Here is a 22,798-nt window from a genome sequence, read left to right as displayed (position 1 = left end):
TGAACTTCACTGGGTGACCTTGGGCCAGTCCCCAACTGCCTCAGTCAAACCTCACAGGGTTGATGTGATGATAATATTGGGAGGGGGGAAAGGATGTAGGTCACTTTGAGCTCCTTGAGTGAAAGGTGGCATGTAAAATGTAATAAACAGACAAGCTATACGTGGTCCCTTTTTGATAGCTCAAATTTACATATTTACTCGGAAATCCTAGTGAATTAGTGGGTATAGGATCGCTGCCAGAGTTACGCAGGCAGGGGCTTCCATGAAGGGTTTTGCTGCAGGAGTAGTGGGGGGGGAGACACCCCCTCAGTAGATGTTCATATTCAGGATGCTACCTGCAACAGATTATTTAAAGAGATGGGTATGGCAGAAGGTTGACGGGACAAAAGGGAACACGCAGACACCAACCAAAAGTAATTGATATTGAAATATGTATTTTCATTGAAAAGTTTTATTTAAAAAAATAGAGTTTCTCAGTCATTGAAATACTTGTTAAGCTACTGGTACTCCATGTAAACATACTCAAATCCCTGAGTTTGAGGGTTACATTATTCTCAGAGCCTTGCAACTCAGTCTTGGAAGATGATGCCATTGAGTTTTCATATGAACTGATCTGCAAGAAACTTTTGCATACGGTAGGATTTATTAGTTTTGTATATCCTACTCTTCAACCCCCAGAGGAGCTCACAAATCAAGAAAATTAAAAAAACAAGCAATCCTCCCCCCAATACAATAAATAATTACAAAATGGCAGAACAGTAACATTAAATATCAAAACCAGAACAAAAACAGTATTTAAATAGCCTTCTTTTTAAAAAAAATGCTTTCACCTGGTGCTGAAAAGATAAGAGTCAGAACCAGGTAAACTTCCATTAGAAAGCAATTTCAAAGATAAGGAGTCACCAATGATAAGGCCCCACCCTTGAATCTCCACCAACCTCACCTCCAATGCATTATAGCCTGTGTTCCCTACCACTTACTTTTCAACTTACTTTTCTCTGACTCTTATTTTCCTTTGCCAAGTTTTAAAAACAGGACTCCAAATCCCGCAGGAACAGATCAGCAACAATTAACACAAAAAATAAAAATAAAATCAATTTCTGCCATTTATTCCAAGCCCAGAAGTTTGGGATTTATTAGTGTAGATTTCTAGATCCCCGGGCTAGCTGAAAAGTCACCTTCTGATCATTGCTGCAAGGACATAACTTTCCTTGAGTGGCATTTACCTTGCCGGAGAGAGAAGATGGGACTTTCCTGGGAGACTTTGAAAAAAAACAAACCCACCCATTTAGTCAGCTTTGCCCAGGCAAGTCTCAAGAGCATATTCTCTCCTTCATCACAGTTTTAAGAGCAGTGGCATTGGCTCACAGTACTGGAGAATGGCTAGTCAAGCTGCAGATCAAATATCTCTTCCTGGGCCACAATGCTTTGCTACAGAGAAAGAAAGAAAAATTATCAGTTGTTTCCACAGCACCTATAATGCATTTTGCATCTTTTTACTAGGGCTGTGTGATATCTGGTTTTCAGCATCATGATATATCAGTAGCTAAATAAATAGGTGATATCCTAATATATTGCAATGTCTGGAATGCATCTCAGCTGCTGCTTCCTCCCACATCACCTGGCCTCAGCCTTTCTGTGCCTCAGCTGAGCAAGCCGCATCGTGACCAGAGGGAATTTCCCAGTCTGCGGCTGCTCTATAGCTTGCTGTCGCCTGGAGGAGGCAGGCAAGAGCTGAGCCGGCAGAGCAATGGACAAACACTCCTCTGGCCTCAAGCAGTTCATCACCTGGGCAAAAATTTCGAACCGGTGATCAAGATGTGGATTTAAAACCGGTGTTCAACGGTCTATCACCATATGGCCCAGACCTAACCATCACACTTCTCAGCCAGGAGCACCTCACACCTCCAAACTGGGACCCCCAGAGACAGCACCCCTGAGCCAGAACTGGACCCTTTTATATAGTGTCCCTTAGTACCTGCCCTCCAGCACAGGCAGTGTATAAGGCAAAAGCTGACTGAGAGGCAACAGAGCTATAGGTTCCAGGCCAAATGACTACAGATTTAAGGCTCTCCAATTGGGGGGCAAAGCCAAGGAGAAACAGGCAGCCATTGGCTCTCCTAGATGTTGCTGAGCTACAACTCCCATCAATTCTGGCCATGCTTGCTGGGGTTGATGGGAACTGTAGTTCAGAACATTGCAAGAGCACCTGATCTAGAGGAATTGAAAGCCTTGGTTATGCTCCAGGCTTTGTTGGAAGAGGTTGCCTGTTGGAGCTATCCAAAGTACTGTAACTGATCTTACTTGCAGCTGGATCGACGAACAGTCACAATGCTAACCATGTCTACTTAGAAGTAATTCCTGTTCAGTTCAGTGGGGCTTATTTCCAGGTAAGTGGGGGTTCAACTCGCACTCAGGCCATTGTGCTTTGCAGGCTCTCAAACCCTGAGATCATCTTCTGAGGCCCTCCTTCGTGTGCCTCCTCCTCCAGAGGTCCAGAGGATGGCAACAAGAGAACCAGCCTTCTCTGCAGTGGCTCCCTGTCTGTGGAATGCTCTCCCTAGGAAAGTTTACCTGGCGCCTTTATGATACACATTTAGGTGCCAGGTAAAAGTGTTCCTTTTTAACCAGGCCTTTGGTGGATCAGATTGACATCCTATACCCTTTAAAATTGGGGGGGGGGGTGTTAGTGGGTTGTTGTTTTTATTTTGATTATGGATTTTTGAACAGGATCCAAGATGGCGGAGAGGTAGGACACGCTTATCGGTGCTCCTCTGATCCCTTTTATTTTCTTTTACCTTCTTTTAAACTTTTATCTTAATTTTATCTTAATTGCCCCCTGGATGCCAATTTTATCAAACGGAAAGCATTTTAAAGCATTTTAAAGACTCTGAAGCACCTTTAGAACTTTTAGAACTCCTGCCTGCTCTGTGAGCTTTGGCTCTGCTTCAGCCTGCTTCAGCCCACTCCTGCCTGCTCATATCTCCGTATCAGCCCTGGTCAAAGCTGCCAGAGAGGGGAGAGGGGAGAAACGCCATTGTCGGATTGGAGCAGGACTGCAAACTACAAAGCTGGCCAACGGTGCCTGAAGAAGGGGTAAGAGGAGACACGTTTGTGCAATTAAGAGATGAGCCCTGATCCATAGGCACCCAGCTCCAGCTCACCAGGGCTTCCAGAGGGAAGGGCTGGTCGGAGAGGGCTTGCTGAACGTAGAGAAAGACAGAGGAATCCGGCAGGCTCTTGGACCTGACCTGAGCCGTCGCTCACCATCACCCCCCTGATGCTAGCCTCCCGTTCCATATCTAGTGAGTGCGGCGCGGCTGTGCGGTGTGAACTGTCTGAAGGCAGTACTCTGCATTACGAACAAAATTGCAACAAACTGCCTTGACGAGACCAGCTAACTGAACGGAGGCCCCCTGCCTTCCCTCCTCCCTCCTGAGGCTGATAGTCCTTGCCCAGCAAATGCTGAGAAGCAGTGAGAACTAGCTGGAGGCAGCTTTTCGCTTTGCAGCCGAAGAGGAAGGAATTAGTCAAGTAGCTTGAAAGACTTTTTACTTTAACAAACGGTTGTGAGGAGACCAGCATTTAAACTTTTTAGTGATATTTCTGGCGAAGGTATCCTGGGTTTTACAAGAAGACAAAATCAATTTAATTTAATTATATAATTATATAATAATTATAAATAGTGAATTGGATAAGAACTTCTGGTGGCTTGGGAACAAATCCCCAACAAGCTATCGTATTGTGTCCTGGCTCACGTGGCAGGCCCCTGAAAGTCTGTTTACGGAAGGAACCAGTGAACAAGCCTACAGATTGTTTCCCTTCTGGGGCTCTTGTATGTCCTTCCTTCAGTGAAACTCCTTCCAACTTTAGCTTATAAACCTTTGGGGGACTATTAGTAGGGGCTTTACCCTAGCCCCATTATAGTATATCCAAATTGATTTAAAGTCCTAGGGCAGGGGTGATGATTGTCAAAGACTGAGTTTGGGTGCGAGTTAGAAGGTTACTATAGCTGTTCATGCCCTATAGCCAAATTTCACTACTATTTTTATACAGTTGTACCCATAATTGCCTAAATAAGGCAACTTAAATTTTAATAGTTTTTAATTGTTTATTACGGTCTTGCTTTGGCAGTATTGTGCTACTATTATACTCTACCAAGGTTCTCAATATTTGTTAAGCAGTGCGGGTTGCAAGACTGAGGTAAAAGTCATAGGCCTCAGGCCAAATCCCATGATTTGATTTAATTTAAAAGTAGAGAATCTAAAACAAATAAATATATTGAACCTGCTGATAAACACTTTGGGGGCAGCTGTAGAGAGTTGAAGGCAGATACACCTGCAAGATATTTTCACAAGAAATTTCTCACCATGGTTTTTACCAGAAGGACATATAAGGAGTTGGGCATTCTGCCAGATTTGGCAACCAGCCCTCTGAGCTCTGGTAAAAGGCAAAGTAAAATTATAAATTATTTCCCTAAGATGGAGGAGTGCAAGAGCACACAAGAAAAGTTAATCCCTGATGAAGTCATCCCCCCCTCCCTCACAGTACTTGATTGGTCAACTTATTCTAAAGAGACTTACCAAGACATTGGAAATATTAAGCCCCCGTGCAGCCTAGCGCAAGAACTTGCTTTAGCTGAGGAATCTCAGGAGGGAAATATTTTTATCACTAAGGAACAGCAGCCCACGGAAGAACTGTTAGAGATACTTATTTCCAAACACTCACAAACAGAACTGAGTGCTAGCTTCCCTTTGGACCATCTCCTTGTAATAAGTACAGATTTAGCCAACATAAAGAACTACCTAGCAATAACAAACGGCCTACTGCTGACCCTAACAGAAAATTTTACCCTTCATTCAAAAGAGATAAAATTAAATGACACGCCTGAAGAGCACAAAATAGCTGAGTCAGTGGGGACAAATAACCCAATAATAAATAAGAACTTGCAGAGACATAGCTCAAAGGGGAAAGTGAAGAAAAGTAAAAATATTAAAACAACAAGGAAAGCCAAATCCACCCGTAGAAATCGAAATATATACTGGCAGAAACTGTTTAAACTTCTCCCCTCAGCCCCAAATAAATCAGCTTCACGGGGCAGCAAAAAGAAGAGCAAAAAGGGAGAAACAAAGATAGTCATACAGCACTCGGCCAAGGAGGACTTGCCAAGGCTGAGCTCAGAACCAAGTGTGAAGACAGGAATATCAAGCCAGACCCCAGATAACAAACCATTCATTAAACCTGATGCTGGGGAAGCAGAGGCCCCTATCTATAAAGGCAACAAAGCATTTAGTAATTCGAGCAGTGGGGAAGATGAGGTGTTTTGCGGAGATGATATCTCTCCTCAAACCTTGCAAGTCTCTACCCAGAAAAGAGGCTGGAATCTGATCTTAAATCCGCAAAAGCTGGTACTTACGAACTTCCCGAAACCAAAAGGCTTCCTTACAGAGAATTATCGAATAATGAACACTCTGGCTATCTTAAATGACATTCTGCCAGGATCCGTTAAACCTAATGATATCACCTCGGTGGAATATCTACATTATGATGGTTACACAGTGAGGGCATTGATCACCTTTAGAAACCAAGACCTGGCCAAGTTCATTTACAGCTCAAGATCTGCATTCTCAAAGGCGCGGATAACAATACTTAGGTTTTTTGAAAACAAGGCACCTCTGATCCCCCTAGTGAGAGCTAAACAGGCAAATCGTAGAAAGGAGAAACAACCCTCAAAAGCCTGGACTGAATATCAAAACTCACAATGCCTTATGAGTCAAGATGAGGATTTCTTCTCTATGGAAGAAAAAACCCTAATTAGCCAATTCTGGACATTCCCATCATCAATACAAACTGATATTTTGAGAAGACTAGATAAACTAAGAGATAAGCTGTCTGGGAGGAGTACAGAAAATGGAATTATTAAGGGGGACCAAAAAAAGACCACGACCTCTCCCAAATTGAACCCTATAAAAGATTCAAATCTAGCGGCCCCTCAAATACGTTCTCTACAAACTAAAGCTGAGATTAACCTCATGCCAAGAAAGAGTGCTTCACCCTCCAAGGAGACTACCCCAGTCTCCCCCTTACCGAAAAATACCTGTGAGGTGACCGCCTCAGACTTTTGGGTTAAAATGAGATACCTAGATGAATCGGAAATAGGCCAAACTCAGGCCCCAATAGAATATCTGCAGAAGGAAGCTATGTATAGCAAAGGCCCAGTGTCCACAAATGTGAGTACACTGCATCCATCTACGGAGATCATAGAGTGTCTGGACTGCCAGTTACACAAAGATGATGAACGACCGTTACAAAAAATGACAATCCCTAAAAATACCCTAGCTAAAAATTGACAAAGACCCGTCCGTAGTAAAGCCGACCTCAAATTTCTATCATGGAACATCGCTGGCTGGCATAATAAGGCGACTAACCAATCATTTGTTAATTTCATTCAAGATTATGACATAGTCTTCTTGCAAGAGACATGGCTAATTGGGGATTTAGATGTAAATGGCTTTGCTACATTTTCACTCGCAGGCTCTCCAAGTAACAAGGGGGGGCGAGCTAAGGGTGGGCTAGGCATTCTAATATCCACAAGGCTGAGAGCATCCTTTACCAAACTGGAGTCATTGAACAGCGTGGCCATGGCGCTAATAATGAAATGCAGATATTGCACCCTCTTGTTGATCAATATATATGTGCCCCCCCAAAGAAACAAGCAGCTTATCAAAAACATCTGGCTCAGCCTAGAATCATATGTTGATGGGCTAATGAACCAAACCCCTGCAGCGGCAGTGCTGTTGGCTGGGGATCTAAATGCCAGAATTGGTCAATCAGACGAAGCATTATATGCCAAATTTCACGATCAACCTCCCTCTCCTGAAAAACTCCATCTTATCCCCCCCAGGCTCTCAAAAGACAAGAGCTGCAATTACGCAGGGCTATGCCTATTACGCTTCTCCAACAAATTGGATTTGATTATATTAAATGGGCGTGTCAATAGTGATCGCGGTGGGGAATTTACCTTCATATCGAATGCAGGAGCTTCCACCATCGACTATGTCTTGGTGTCATTCAACCTTCTGAATAGAGCCCGAGAATGTAAAGTGGTGGAGAGGGTCGACAGTGACCATTTACCACTCTGCTTATTTTTGGACGTGAGTGAAGATTTATTCTGTCCTGAAAAACCTGCTGCCCCAAATTCCGCAAATATGGAGCTAAGATACTCGCGTATCAAATGGTCTACCAAACTAAGTGATGAGATAGCGGAAAAACTTCACTCGGATGCATTTCTTGTTAGGAAAGATAACCTTGTTAATTCTCCATCTCCAGGGGACAGATTAGACATGTTTCGCGATCTAATTTTGTCCCTACAACCATATCTGACCCACGAAAAGAAAACGCCATGCCAATCTCTGCCCTGCAATAAATCCAAACCCTGGTTTGACCAAGAATGTATTACTATGAAACGTCTCCTGCTGGCTAAATACAGGAACTACAGATCAGCAGACTTGTCTGCGCTCCCGTCAGATTGGTTTGAGTTAAAACGTAGCTACAAAGCTCTGATCAATAAGAAAAAGCTCCAGGCTCAAAGGGAGGAGTGGCTGTGCCTAATAGAGGCCTCAAAAAGGAAAGATTCTGCCACATTCTGGAAGATAATTGCAAAAAACTGGAAAGACTCCCCGACTGAAATCGAATACTCTATCCCCGCTGGAGTATGGGAGGCACACTTCCACTCACTATACTCTTCAAACCAGTTGGCCCCGGCCCTCCATCTTGCCCCGATTGATACCGGCACTGAATGGCCCCCTGTAACCATCAATGAAATTACTAGCCTTATCCATTCTCTTAAATCTGGGAAAGCTCCGGGTGCGGACAATATCACACCAGAAATACTTAAGGCAAATGTTGAATGGTGGGCCCCTGTGCTAGCTGCCGTGTTTACCAGCATAAATGAAGCGGCTCTTATCCCCGAGGACTGGGGTTTAGCAATTATCATTCCAATATTCAAGAAAGGGAACAGAACCGAGCCTGCAAATTACAGACCAATCAGTTTACTAAGTATTATCAGTAAACTGTATGCCGCCCATCTACGTGTTAAATTAGTGGAGTGGATGGAACGAGAGCATATTCTAGCAGAAGTCCAAGCTGGTTTTAGAACTAAGAGGTCAACTATAGACCAGGCATTGATCCTCCAACATCTGGCGGACAAATACTCTAGAAAAGGGGGGTCCCTTTATACAGCTTTTATAGATTTCAAATCCGCCTTTGATCTAATTCCTAGGGACAGACTCTGGGAAAAGCTTGGCGCCACAAACATTGATAAACGCTTATTGTGTCTTATTCGTGGGTTATATGAAAACACCAGGGTCAGGGTAAGGTGCGACCGTTTGGGCCACCTAACCAAAGAAATCCAAACCCACCATGGGGTAAAACAGGGGTGCGTCCTTGCACCAATTTTATTTAATTTTTACATAAACTCTCTAGCAGAAAATATGTTGATGGAAAATGCCCACCCCCCCAAATTGGCAGGTATCCCCCTTCCAGTACTCTTATATGCGGACGACGCAGTTCTACTTTCCTTTTCCTGCGTTGGTTTAAGGAAACTCCTGAGATCCCTTGCTAACTATTGTAAAACTGAACAACTTACAATAAATTACAGCAAATCTAAAATCATGGTGTTTTCAAAAAAAAGAAGGAAACACAAATGGAGAATTGATAGCCAACCCATTGATCAGGTGGAAACCTATAAATATCTGGGTATAATGTTTCAGGAAAGGGGCTCATGGCATCATCAGATGAAAAATGCCATTGCCAACGCAGGAAGGACCACCAAAGCCCTAACAAGATTCTTCTATGGGAAAGGGGGTCAATATGTTCCAGCAGCCTCCCAAGTCTTTGTCACAAAAATACTCCCTCAACTTACCTATGGTTCCCAGGTTTGCACTTTTAAAAATCTCGCGCCGGTCGAGGCATTCCAAACCAAATTTTATCGCTGTCTATTGGGGATCCCCCCCTGTGTAGCCAATATAGCTGTCCGACTGGAAGTCGGACAATTATCCATCAATGCACGGCTGTGGATAGCAAAGATCCATTTCTGGCTAAAACTTATCTTCTTCCCGGCCGGGTTGGCACATTTAACATTGTTAGACTCCTACCACTCTACCTGGAAAGCCTCCCTGTTTGAAAAGATAAGAAGCCTGGGACTCTCCCCGCAAATCTTAATTGCGGCAGGATACGAGAGAGCCAGGACTTTAATTCGCCAGCGAATCTGGGACGTAGAATTACAATGCCACATGAGTGAAATGACTAAATATTCTGTAATAAGGGACCATGGGAGAGGTTTCGCCCCAGCAAGCTATCTGTCTGAAATTCAGATCCCCAAATACAGACGATCTTTTACCCTTGTCAGATTCAATGTTCTCCCTTCTGCCTTACTACAGGGCAGATTTGAGGGTAAACCATATACTGCACGGGTCTGCCCTTGCGGCTCTATGGAAGTAGAAACTGCCTCACATGTACTTTTACGCTGTCGTTTGTATGACGATATACGTTTGACTTTTATTACACCTGTCTTGCAAAAGTCCATGAAAGAATCTGATCATCATAGTCTAAAACTACTGCTAGAGGACAAGAATTCCAAGACTACATTAAATGTAGCTAAATTTTGCTTTTCCGCAATCAATCGCAGGAAGCAAGTGATATCCCATAATGACCCAACCCCTAAATGTCAACTACAGGGAGTCCGTTAAGAAGTGATTTTAATTTTTGTATTTAAATCCTCGTTATTTTCACACTGCCTTTTGCATTTTGTTATGCTTTGTGCTGATCTGTATTATTGTATGTGTTGATGCTGGTCTGCGACCGTATTAATAAATTCATTCATTCATGGATTTTGTGGTTTTATTTCTTGATTTTATTCTGTGAACCGCCCTGAGACCTCCGGGTATAGGGTGGTATATAAATTCAATAAATAATTATAATTATTATGCTGGACACTTGTGATACTCCTGTTCAGTAGATCACTTAGTCCCATTTTACAGATGTAGAACCGAAGGATAAAGAGGGAAAAGGCTAAGCTACAAAGTGAGTCTTTTTTGTGAGAGAAAGCTACGTCTTGCCACCCATCGTGAGATCATAGCCAAGCATTCTTCCAGAACCCCATGTCAGTCTTGATTCAAGTTGCCTCATGGGCAGCATTTGGACTGTTTTTTTAAATGTTTGCTACTTTTTAATGCACTATCAACTGGGGCTCAGCCCAGCCCAAGTAGAATCCATAGCCACATATGCTATGACACTTACCCAGCCACCTTGCTGCTGTAGCCAGGGCACGAACATGTCCATATACTGGAGACTGTAGCCCATGAGGGTGTGCACTGCATGGCTGTTGATACCAGCCACTTTTCGCGTGAGCTCCATGGTGAGCGCCAGCTTAGCCAGCTGGGGGCTGGGGAGACCAGGAGGGGCACGTGAGGTGAAGGCCTCGGCCATGCGAGAGAAGCTGCGGTAGGACAAGCGGGATAAGGTGTTGCGTAGCAATGGGTCGGCCTCAATCTGCCAATCACAGAAAGGGGGAAGAACCATTAAGAGTTGTCTGGGTGACTCATCTGAAGGACAGCTGCGAATTCCAATCAGAAAGACGCTGCTAAGCATTCATTGAGCACCGATAAGGTGCTTAGATAAGGTGCACAGGCCCGCATTAGGGCCGATTTGCATTTTTGCTACTTTTCAAAATTTCGTGTGCTACTTGCGAGATGCTCACCCACTGTAAAGCCAAATAAAGTGGGAGGTGGTTTTCCTTACAGAGTTACAAGGAGGGACATATGAGCTATTTCCAGACCCAAACAGTTTTTGCAAATCCCTTGGGTGGAAAAGGAAGAACTAGCCTGGCCCATGGGCGTAGCCAGGATTTTTATTGGGGATGAGCAGGCTTTTGTTAGGAGGGACAGAACCTCAGATTTATATTGATTTGTATTGATTGGGGGGGGCAGCTGCCCCCCTACCCCACCTTTGGCTACACCCATGGCCTGCCCTGTTTTCTTATGAATCAATGTAGTCAGGGCAGCTGTGCCTATGACAGACAGAAGGAACAGGAGAAGACAATGCTGCTGGCTATCAGTTCTGGGTAGCACATTCTAAGAAGGGACATTGACAAAATTGTCCCTTGCAACAACACAGCTCCTTTGCTAAACAGGTAAATAAAAGTTTAGCTCACCAACATGAGGAAGAGGAGCTTTGCAAATGCAGACTGGGGCGTATAAAAACAGAGATGCAAAAGGCATGTGCAGAGCAATTTGATCTGTGCCTACTCAGAAGTCTGTGGCTACGATGTTCAGTGGGGCTTATTCCCAAGTAAGTGTGGCTAGGAGATTGCAGCTTCAATGTCTTCGCCTTAGGTAAGGTAAAGGACCCCTGGACAGTGAAGTCCAGTCGAAGGCGACTATGGGATGCAGCGCTCATCTCGCTTCAGGCCTTGCGAGGGACCCGGCGTTTGTCCACAGACAGCTTTCCGGGTCTTGTGGCCAGCATAACTAAACTGCTTCTGGCGCAACACAGCACCGTGACGGAAGCCAGAGCGCAGCGGTACCTATTTATTTACTTGCACTGGTGTGCTTTCGAACTGCTAGGTTGGCAAAAGCTGGGACAGAGCAATGGGACCTCACTCTGTCGCAGGGATTCGAACCGCCGACCTTCCAATCAGCAAGCCCAAGAGGCTCAGTGGTTTAACCCACAGCGCTACATAGGACAACAGGATGTTTCTTAGGCTGCAATCTTAAGCACACTTAACTTAATAGTAAGCCCAAAACACACCTCTAAGTAAACATGGGAAGAGGAAGGGGAGAAAACACAAGGGGTGAGTTTGCTTGGAAGAAGGTACACAAAAGGTAAGTAGAGAGCAGGGACAACACTGGCCTTCACTTGTGAACCTTATAAACCAGGCATCCCCAAACTTTGGCCCTCCAGATGTTTTGGACTACAATTCCCATCTTCCCTGACCACTGGTCCTGTTAGCTAGGAATCATGGGAGTTGTAAGCCTAAACATCTGGAGGGCCACAGTTTGGGGATTCCTGTTATAAACTAACAGCAAGCTTCCTCTCTAAGTGCTGGTCCTTCAGTAGCCATCCACTGATAAGAGGGGGATATCAGCAGGCTTGGGGAAAACCTAAGATTTGTAGAAGTACAAAAAAAATTAGGAAAAAGCCTGGGGGGGGGGGTTCCCCAAAAAGCCTAATGAGGGTTCAGTGGCCACAAAATTTTGAATAATTCTTTAGAGTTGCAGGGAGAAAACTGGGATGCAAGGCAAAGGAGCAGACTAGAACGGCATATCCTGAAAAAGGGCCGGGCCGGCAGACAGGAACATTCCACACTGCAGCAGTTTTGTCACAGGCCTGGCTTATACCTCCTTATTGATGATTCCGGCCTTCTCTTCCAGAAGGGCAACCAGTTTCCGGAGGATTTGCTCTTTCTGTTTCTCCTCCAAGTCTCCTGGCAGCTCCTCCGAAATAACTGTGAGCAGGAAAAAAAACAGTCCAATTCAGAGATGCAACATGGGCGTGACAAAACAAAATCGTTCTGAGGAAAGTGGGATCTGAAGATGGCTTTGGGCCTGGATAATGTATTTGGAACATCATTATTCATTGGAGCCTCTCTCTGAAGTGGTGGGGCTTAACTATGGATTCCAGGGTGGATAAAAATCAATGGTTTTTTAACAATAAAAATAAAATAAAATCTTTTAAAAAAATTAAATTGGATGTTTTTTATTTAAATTGATTTTTTTAATTTAAATCAGATTTTTAAAATAAAATGCTTTTGGAGGAAGCAAAATAAAAAAATTCCTTCAGTAGCACCTTAAAGACCAACTAAGTTTTTATTTTGGTATGAGCTTTCGTGTGCATGCAGGAATAATCTTTCTAAAGATAGTTTTTTACTTAAGTTACATTATAGTCCAAAGGCTATTCATCAGGAAATAAGGATTTGCCTTAAGTTTTTCATGTGTGCTAAAACACGTGTCTAAGTTTTTTCTAATCGTTTAACCACATCAGTTAACAAACATGGATACATATACTATAACGTTATTGTTTTAGTTAAATAAATTGTTTAATTTTTTATTCAGGAGATGGTTATTTTTCTCCTTCCAATAAAGAACAGCAGAAAAGTTGTCCAAATATAAACAATAATTTCATAATTACCTGTCTTTGTATTTCTAATAGTATAAACAAATCAGTAATTTTTGATATAACTGTGAAAACTACTCTGAAAAATTATTATTCCAAAAACAAAACCTTCATCTGGTTGTAAATACAGTATTAATATTATATCAGCAAGAATGAGTCTTTCTGTAAAAAAATGATTTCAATCAAGTCTTACTGACCAGTGATTTAAATTGTGATTTAAATCGATTTGACTTAAAATCAAATCAACCCTGATGGATTCCCCTTGTTACTTACTTCCCTGCCCCTCGCCCTGTGTTGCAGCACCATCCTAACACAGGGAGCACTGCACAATCTAAGACAGGCATCCCCAAACTGCGGCCCTCCAGAGGTTTTGGCCTACAACTCCCATGATCCCTAGCTAACAGGACCAGTGGTCAGGGAAGATGGGAATTGTAGTCCAAAACATCTGGAGGGCTGAAGTTTGGGGATGCCTGATCTAAGAGGATGCTTGTAGGTGCTAATTCTTATGACATACTAGCTGTTCCCGGCCACGTGTTGCTGTAGCTCAGTCTGTTAAATGGGAAAGCAACTCCCCCACCCACGCGCCTTGTGGAAAATCCCCCCACCCCAACCCGACCCATTCATCCTCCCCAAGCCCATGGGCATCCACCACTCAGCGCCCCCATTCCCCACCATCACGACACCCCTCTCTCTGCCCCCCCTGCCGCGTGACAACATTCACCACCCCAACCCCCCCAACCCTTTGCATATCCCATGCACATCTTGGGGAGGGCCTTGCCGGTTCCCACGGCGGGTCCCAGCGGGTGAAGGGACAGGATTCGGCCCCTGCCCTCCCCGCCCGCCAGACAGCCACACCCAGCAGCCTCTGCACGCTCACACATTTATATTCAGTAGGTTGCCATGGTTTTTTTGTGATGTCACAGATAGTCTTCAGCCAATGGCAGCAGCTGAGACCTGAGATTTATGATGCAGCATTCTCAGCTGTGCTGGCTGGGCAATGCCATGTTATTGTGATGTCACAGATAGTCTGTGGCCAATGGCAGCAGCTGAGACATCCTCACCTGGGCTGCTTTGGCAGCCAGCAGATGGTAATACAACTAACTTTGGAAGAAGGTTTCTCTTAAAAAGAAGGTCACAGGTGAGACATCGATATAATCTGGGTATATGAAAACGCTCGTGTGCGGTGTGGCAACGTTGTGTCAAATTTCCAAAGCGATCGGTCAAGCACTTTCGGAGAGCATAGATTAGTCACAAGGTCATCTTTACATTTTTATTTATATGGATTTGGCCAGGAAGGAAGAAAAGATTAAAATGCAATCCCTATTACCCGGCGGCAAGGGCTACAACCACAAGGAAGGCAATCCCATACCTGGAGTGCTGGGTATCGTGCCGCCCGTGGGAAGTATGTTGTTTTCATCTGTGGGAAAAGGCAAGCTTTTGGCCACCAAAGGGCTGGTCAGCTGTTGCTGTTTGACCAAGTGGTCCAGTTTCTGGGCTACCAAGGTATACAACTCAGCATCCTCAGCCTCACCACCTGCAACAAAAGAACATAAAGCTGTTCAGGAGCAGAGGAAAGCCAAATTCTGCACTGCAGAGAGAGCCACCGGTTAGCAAGGCGACGAAGGATAAGTAATGTGACATGCTAGCAAAAGCTGATTATCTGCAACAAGGCTAACTTCTGTTGGTGAAAGGATATGCAAGCTTCTGAGCTGCACAGGAGTCTTCTTCTTCTTCTTCTTTTTGTACTACATTTTGTAGTATTCCCAAGAGGAAAGTTAATGGAAGCAGTAGGAAGATAAATAAATAAAAATAAAAATTTAATAGCCAGGATGGAAGAGAAGGGGAAGTCGACTCATAAAAGAAGATACGAATACAGAATGGAAGAAGTATAAGACAAGCTGATGATACATTGGAGAAGAAGGAATAAGTTTGGTTTGAAATTGTATGATTATATATTTATGTACTGATTTTGTTTGTATTTTAGATGGTTGTTTTGTTTTATATTGATTTCAAATTTAATAAAGATTTTCAAAATTAAAAAAAAAATGCACAGGAGTCTTCAACGGGCAGAAAAGGAAAGGCAAGTCAATTATCACCCACAGAACCAAGTAGCTACTATTAGTCGTCGCCTGGAAGTGTATGACCCCCATTGTTCAATCCGGACACTGAGGTCCAGCACCGAAGGCCTTTTGGTGGTTCCCTAATTGCAAGAAATGAAGTTACAGGGAACCAGGCACAGGGCCTTCTCGGCAGTGGCACCCTTCCTGTGGAATCCCCTCCCATCAGATGTCAAGGAGATAAGTAACTATACAAAAACCATCTGAAGGCAGCCTTCTATAGGGAAGTTTTTAATGCTTAATGATGTTTTTGCATATGCTAGAAACCGCCCAGAGTGACTGGGGCAACCCAGTCAGATGGGTGGGGTACAAATAATAAAATTATGATTATGACAACTGCTACCTACCCACTTTTTAGGGAAGGTGCTCAAGGGGGGGTTGGCCGCTCAGCTTCAGAGGCTGTTGGATAAAATTGATTATCTGAATCCATTTCAGTCTGGTTTCAGGCCTGGTTCTGAGACCAACTCAGCCTGGGTTGCCCTGACCAGGGATATTTATTGGGAGAGGGATAGGAGGACTGCGAACCTGTTAATTTCTCTTGATTTCTTTGCAATTTTTGATGTCATGAATGTCACGGTATCTTGCTGGATCGGCTGTGGAAATTAGGAGCCCTGCGATAGAGATTCCATTCATGAAAGACTCATTCGAAGCAAGTTCCACTAGGTTTGATGGCGCTACCCACAAATAGGCAATAAAGAGGGAGCTTTTGTCTTCAAAGTGAAAGCAACTTCGTTCTGACTACCTCTGGACTTGAAGGCTCGACATCCCAGAATCAAATCTTTGCTCGGTATGGACTTTGGCAAGCGAAAGCACTACTTTACCCAAGCAATCCTTCCTTCAAGAAGTCCAAGGCACCTCCCCTTTAAAAATGTTTACAACTGGGTGAGGCCATGGAGCCAGGACCTGTGTCTCTGAAGCAAGAAGAAATCTAGATAAGAAATAAAGGCCAGAGAGGGGGCATTTTCTTACCACTCCCTTGGGGCACCCGTTGCTCAGAGGGGTGTTTCCGACAGTAGCAGTTGACAACAGGCAGGGAGTCGGGGCGCTGGAGAGTCCCACCGGGGCTTGTCGTCTCCCCCGAGGAAGATCCCTTTTTCCGCAGGATATTCTTGAGGGAGAAGGACCGCTTCTGGCGGCCCCCTTCCCCAACCTCCCCTCCTGCCTTGGACCTCTTTAAGGAACCCGTAGAAGGTGGCATGTTGTCCGGCGGGGTTCGTGGACTCGGCCGCCGCTGCAGTAGACGCTTGATGCTGGTGCGGAAGCTACGTTTTTTTTCATCGGTGCAGTTATTTTCCTCATGGACAAAGCTCCAGGCTGGACAGTCCTGGAAATGTTCTGTCGGGGAGCTGTAGGGAGTGAACAGCGATAGAAAATGTGGCATCTTAAAATTTATCATTTGCCCTTGGAGCGGTGTACAAAAGATGAACTGTACACAAATCTGTAATGATACAATGGGCAAAAGACTTGGGACATAATACAGTGGTACCTCTACTTACGCGCACATCTCATTACGTATCCTTCGGGATACGCATGCAGCAAACCCGGAACTATTTTTCCAGGTTTCGCCGTGCGCGCATGCGCAGAAGTGCTCTACTGCATCGCGCGCATGCACAGAGCATGCACCCCCAGTTGCAAAAACTTCAGGATCCGACTGGAGCTCTGGAATGGATCCCGTCCGCAACCAGAGGTACCACTGTATACAAATGGCAGGTTGGGAGAGGCTGTGGAAAACAGAACAGAAATTCATGGCATGTTGTTCACTGAAAGAAAATTAGATGAAAATGATGTATAGGTGGCACCTGACACCTGTCAAGTTAGCAAAAATGTACGGAACAAGTTCAAATATTTGCTGGAAAAAGAAGGTACCTTTTATCATATGTGGTGGACATGTAAAGTAACAAAAAAAATTATGGGAGATGATATATAATGAAATGAAAAAAATGTTTAAAATATTTTGTTAAAAAACCAGAAGCTTTTTTACTAGGAATTATAGGTACCGAGATACCAAAGGACCAGAAAATATTGTTTATATTTGCGACAACAGCCGCACGGATGCTACTAGGCCAGAGATGGAAGGAAGAAATTACCCTGACCAGAGAAGAATGGCAAACCAAGTTAATGGACTATGCCGAAATGGCAAAATTTACTGGGAAGCTCAGAAATCAAGAAGAGAGAAACTTTAATAAGGAATGGGAAAAGTTTATAATTTATTTACGAGGCCAATGTAAGCAGGTTAAAACATTAGCTGGATTTTAACCACACTTGTAAAGTACAGTAATGGAAAGTATGGATATTTTAGAAGGATTCAAAATTTGGATAAGTATTGATATGCAGTTGTAGACAATACCATTGGGACCCATGGAAGGGATGAGGGGAAGTCAGGAGATTCAGAGTAATCTCAATATTTGGATTCGGAACTATTTTTTGTTGTATGTTTATAATTTTTAAAATCAAATTAAAAAATTATACAGAGAAATGTGGTATCTTAAGCACAACTTATATGCAGAATTCATCATGCGAAAGGCTGGACTAGATGAATCCCAAGCAGGAATTAAGATTGCCGGAAGAAATATCAACAACCTCAGATATGCAGATGACACAACCTTGATGGCAGAAAGTGAGGAGGAATTAAAGAACCTTTTAATGAGGGTGAAAGAGGAGAGCGCAAAATATGGTCTGAAGCTCAACATCAAAAAAACCAAGATCATGGCCACTGGTCCCATCACCTCCTGGCAAATAGAAGGGGAAGAAATGGAGGCAGTGAGAGATTTTACTTTCTTGGGCTCCTTGATCACTGCAGATGGTGACAGCAGTCACGAAATTAAAAGACGCCTGCTTCTTGGGAGAAAAGCAATGACAAACCTAGACAGCATCTTAAAAAGCAGAGACATCACCTTGCCTACAAAGGTCCGTATAGTTAAAGCTATGGTTTTCCCAAGTAGTGATGTATGGAAGTGAGAGCTGGACCATAAAGAAGGCTGATCGCCGAAGAATTGATGCTTTTGAATTATGGTGCTGGAAGAGACTCTTGAGAGTCCCATGGACTGCAAGAAGATCAAACCTATCCATTCTGAAGGAAATCAGCCCTGAGTGCTCACTGGAAGGACAGATCGTGAAGCTGAGGCTCCAATACTTTGGCCACCTCATGAGAAGAGAAGAATCCTTGGAAAAGACCCTGATGTTGGGAAAGATGGAGGGCACAAGGAGAAGGGGACGACAGAGGACGAGATGGTTGGACAGTGTTCTCGAAGCTACGAACATGAGTTTGACCAAACTGCAGGAGGCAGTGGAAGACAGGAGTGCCTGGCGTGCTATGGTCCATGGGGTCACGAAGAGTCGGACACGACTAAACAACAACAACAAGCACATCTACTCAGAAGTAAATCCCACTTTGTTCACTGGGATTTACTCCAAGGTAAGTGGATCCAGGACTCTAGCTTTGGACCTTTGACTCACCAACAACAACAGAGTACGTACTTTCTTTTTTTCATATACTGTATTTATTTCCTCGCCAACATGTGTTTTCCAGGATAGCTATCAACTAAACTAAAGCAGTTAAGTCTACACTAAGCACTAAGAGCAGCAGCAGCAGCAGCAGTTATAATATTTCCCCGCCACCCACTCCATGCAAAAAAATAAATAGCAGTAAGATAAAAACATATATCAACAGCATCTAGAAGTTTTATCTAGCAAATAAAAATGTGTTCCTTTGGTAAAGAGAACAAAGTTGGCACCAGAGAGGACTCTTTAAGCATAGGGATTTCAAGGATAGGGTGCCAACACTGAAAAGGTCCTACTTCAAGCAAGGCTGGCCCTACCATTAGACAGAGTGAGACAGTCACCTCTGGCGGCACAATTTGATGAGCAGAGAGTAGGAGCTAAATGTTGAAAGAGAGAAGTGTGTGCATTACATGAGCTGCCCCTCAGTCCCTGAATTAGCCTGCTACCCCTCAGATACAGCAAAGGAATGCTATCCCATCACCAATGAAGTAAGTTTCAACTGTCGAGTCCACTATTATCTGCACTTGGATTGGGCGGGTTCACCACCATCTTGCCATTTTCCTCAGACAGAAAAATGTTTCCACTCTAGTCAAAAAGATACACAGCATGGGATCTTTCGGACAAAAGGTGAAAGCTGAGAGTCACTGTACTGCAGAACAGCCTAAAACTACGAAAGTCTGCATCAGCATAATATTATATTAATTTGCTCTCTTAGCCCACACACAAGGAGAAGCCCTTTTCCAGCCAAATGCCACAGAAGATTTTGTAAACCGGAACATGAAACACCTGCATTGTAAACAGTCTTCATAATCAAGATATCAAGGTTTGGGGCCGACTACATTGGTGTGCTATTATACACAGCGTCTGAATTTTGTCTGAATTTCAGTGTTGCGAAGCCACATAAAATGGTTTGGTCATTATTGTATAGTCCATTTGCCATAGACTTTTCTTGATAAAGTTGCAAAATCTTTTCATACCTATGGTATTTTGGGGTGGGGCATGATGTTTATTAAATACCTGAGGCTAAGTGGTGTCTTGAAGCCAGGGTTAGGCCAGGGCATTTTGCTAAAGAACAAACAGTCCCGGGCCAGCCCTGACATCAAAACACCACCTGCCTTACCTCAAAGGTGACCCAAAGAAGAGCTTTTGAAGGTGATATATCATGTTTTAGTCTAGCTCCCCCTGTTCTTACCTCCCAGATTGAGAACCACAACTTTCTTCCCAGATCTCCTCCGCCCAGGAGAATTAAATACAGTATAATTGTTTCTCCCAGGAATGCAGCCCAGATCCCAATCAGAATCTGACACCGGAAGATATGGTGGTTTACTATGGAGTTTTCTTTTAAGCCTTGTTTTAAGACAGCTGGGAGTAACATTCAACTGAAGTGAGTTGGTGCATAAAACGAGATGGGAAGTAACTATGGGGAATTGCTAAGTCTTGGGGTGTGTGATCCATGTTGCTATGGCTGCGACTTCTTTTAGAAAAAAAAAGTGTTTCTGATTTACTTGATTCTTGGACACAACAGAAGATCTTGTCCCCTTTTCCAGGAAACCCAGAACCTCTGCCTGGACTCGCCCCTGAATTTTCCGCATTTCTTTTCCTCCCAGCTGAACCACAACATCACTCCTCCAAAGACTCCTTTACCTGTGCATGTAAGTTGTGGGATCATGATAACTCCCGCCCACGTGACCGAGGGACTCTGCCTCTCCATTTCTTAGCGCCCTTTGCAGGAATGCTTCCAGCACCCTCCGGGTCTCTTCTTCCACCTGCCTTTTTGGCGGCAGCGGGCTCCCTGCCATGGGTCTATAGCGCTGCAAAGACGGGCTGGCGTTCAAAGAGAGGAGACAAGTTTCCCCTCACACCTACCAGCAGCCCTGGAAGAAGAAGAACACCGCATTAGCCTTCCCTCCCTTTTTCTCACCACCCCTTCTATCCTGCTCCTTTTCGTTCATATTATTGATTGCCATACCTCCCCTCCTCCCCAACACATGCCCTTTGTATATACACCAAGGACCTTTCGTTCACATTCTTCTATCCCCACTGGAATCACAGGATTTATTTCAGAGGCCGTCCAGTTCAGCTGCCTGCTCAAACACAAGGCGATCCTATTCACCAGCCAGCCCCTCGCGGATTTAACCCATACAATCCAGACCCAAATCATGCCGCCGCACAGCACAAAATAACTCCAGACGTTTCAAGCTAAGTAAGCCAAGCAGGGTAAACAAGCGTTCGGGTTGTTGGTACATCCTGTGGGAAAGTACCTTACTCCTGCAAAAACAGGTGTTCTTCTTCCTCCTCCTTCACCTAACACTTTCTTTAAAGCCAGGTTGCAATTTCTGCCCTTGCTAACTTCAACCAGTTTCTTGGGGATTTTTACACTCAAGCGGCATATCATTTTTATGAAATGAATCAAAATAAACCAACAATATTATTTCTGTCCAATCCATAGAAGCACCAGCCATTCCCCGCCCCCAAACACACCAGGGGTGCCAACTTGAATAAAATATCGAGGGTGGGGCAGGTTGCAAGACTTGGCACGCACACAGCCCCGGACCCCTGAAATATTTAATGGGGGGGGGGCAGCCCCTAGGAATTGGCTCCTATGCCCCACACAAACACCAGCCCACCGCCTCTGCCCCCTTACCACCAGATACCCCGGTTTTTTTTCCCAGTCTGGCAGTACATTCCTAGAAATGTCTACTCGTAAGTAAGCCTGAATTACTCTGTGTGTGTGCTCCCACCCTCTCTGCCTATCCCAATTCTCCCATCACTTTCCCCCATCACATCTCCCCCAGAAATTGGGGGCTGCGTATGGGAGACTCCCCCGCTACCTTAGAATCCCACGGTCGCGTCTCTCTCCCGGAGGCTCCCTTGGTCCGCACCTGGAAGAACAGAAGGGAGAAAGCCCGGCAAAAGCCGGAGAAAAGTTTGATGCTCCTCCAGCAAACTTCCTAGCCGCTTCTGCAGCAGGAAAGATTTGCGCAGGCGCCTTCGCCACCTTAAATTCAGTTTCGGTCCCGCTTTCGTCGATAGCGGCCGCCGGGACAGTTGTCGGGGGCGTGGCTTCGAGGATTTAAATCCATGGGATTTAACCCCTGCTGGGCGATGCGATGACGTGTAACGTTCTGAAATCGAAGCCGGAATCAACAGAATGAATTGTGCGCGAAAAAAGGAATGCGCGAAAGCGGAGGGTGTCCTTTGCGCTTGGAGGAGAGGGCGGGGCCGGGGAGGAGTTTGTATGTATGTATGTATGTATGTATGTATGTATGTATGTATGTATGTATGTATGTATGTATGTATGTATGTTTGTTTGTTTGTTTGTTTATTGAATTTATATACCACCCTATACCCGACGGTCTCAGAGCGGCTCACAGAACAAAATCAGAATATAAAACCCATGGGGCTGAGCTGGCTGGGTATCCAGATATCAATGCCCTGCGAAGTCCAAAAGGACGAAAAGAAAATAATAAAAAAATCACTGGGTGGCCTTGAGAAAATGACGTAATTTGTCTGCCGATTGTGACTTCTCATCCATTTCAATCGAAGAAACACTGGCATTTAGAACGACCGGCAGTGATACAGTTTTATTAAATTTCCACAAACTTTACATAGAATTTCAATAAACAATACATTTTTTTATTTTGTATTATCGACTTCCCATCCCTTTTACCGTTTTTTAAATTCTATCTCACACACCCTATCTTCACTTTTTTTATATCACAACATACAACCATAATACAATAATCTCTCATTATTTCTGTTGCTCATAGCTCAAATCCCTCTCGCGAATTCATCATATTATAATATTTCTTTCTTTAAATAGTCCGAAAAAGGCTTCCATTCTTCCATAAAACATCATTAAGTTCTCCTATTTTAGCTGTTAGCTTTGCTGATTCAGCACAACCCGTCATTTTGCTTCTCCATTCTTCTTTGGTGGGAACTTCTTCATCTTTCCAATTCTGTGCATAGAACAACTGGCAATAAGATAAAATCTGATGTTGCTCACT

At 44.2% G+C, this 22,798-nt stretch overlaps 1 protein-coding gene across 2 annotated transcripts; it reads right to left on the bottom strand.

Moving 5' to 3' along the window:
* Positions 1-435: 435 nt before the first annotated feature.
* BCL2L12 (BCL2 like 12) lies at positions 436-21,997 on the bottom strand. Of its 2 annotated transcripts, none has more exons than XM_035137067.3 (7): positions 21,623-21,997; positions 20,436-20,665; positions 16,260-16,636; positions 14,543-14,707; positions 12,399-12,505; positions 10,300-10,551; positions 436-1,431 (listed from the first exon to the last, which is right to left on the bottom strand). In XM_035137067.3, the coding sequence occupies exons 2-7, from the start codon at positions 20,588-20,590 to the stop codon at positions 1,384-1,386; spliced, it is 1,104 nt and encodes a 367-aa protein (XP_034992958.1). In that variant the 5' UTR covers positions 20,591-20,665; positions 21,623-21,997; the 3' UTR covers positions 436-1,383. The 2 variants fall into 2 exon arrangements, with proteins under 2 accessions (XP_034992958.1, XP_034992957.2); XM_035137066.3 differs by having other exon boundaries at positions 21,674-21,874.
* Positions 21,998-22,798: the final 801 nt, after the last annotated feature.

This window comes from Zootoca vivipara, chromosome 12 (genome assembly GCF_965207765.1).
Source record: "Zootoca vivipara chromosome 12, rZooViv2.hap1.1, whole genome shotgun sequence".
Taxonomy (NCBI): Eukaryota; Metazoa; Chordata; class Lepidosauria; order Squamata; family Lacertidae; genus Zootoca; species Zootoca vivipara.
Note: the sequence above shows the minus strand (reverse complement) of the source record. Positions and strands in the feature narration are given on the sequence as shown.

Coding starts and splice junctions, on each gene's coding strand:
- BCL2L12 (XM_035137067.3), bottom strand. CDS start 20,590: ATGGCAGGGAGCCCGCTGCCGCCAAAAAGGCAGGTGGAAGAAGAGACC. Junction 16,637..20,435: donor CCCACAACTTACATGCACAG/GTAAAGGAGTCT, acceptor CACTCCCTACAG/CTCCCCGACAGAACATTTCC. Junction 12,506..14,542: donor CACGATACCCAGCACTCCAG/GTATGGGATTGC, acceptor TCCTGCTCACAG/TTATTTCGGAGGAGCTGCCA.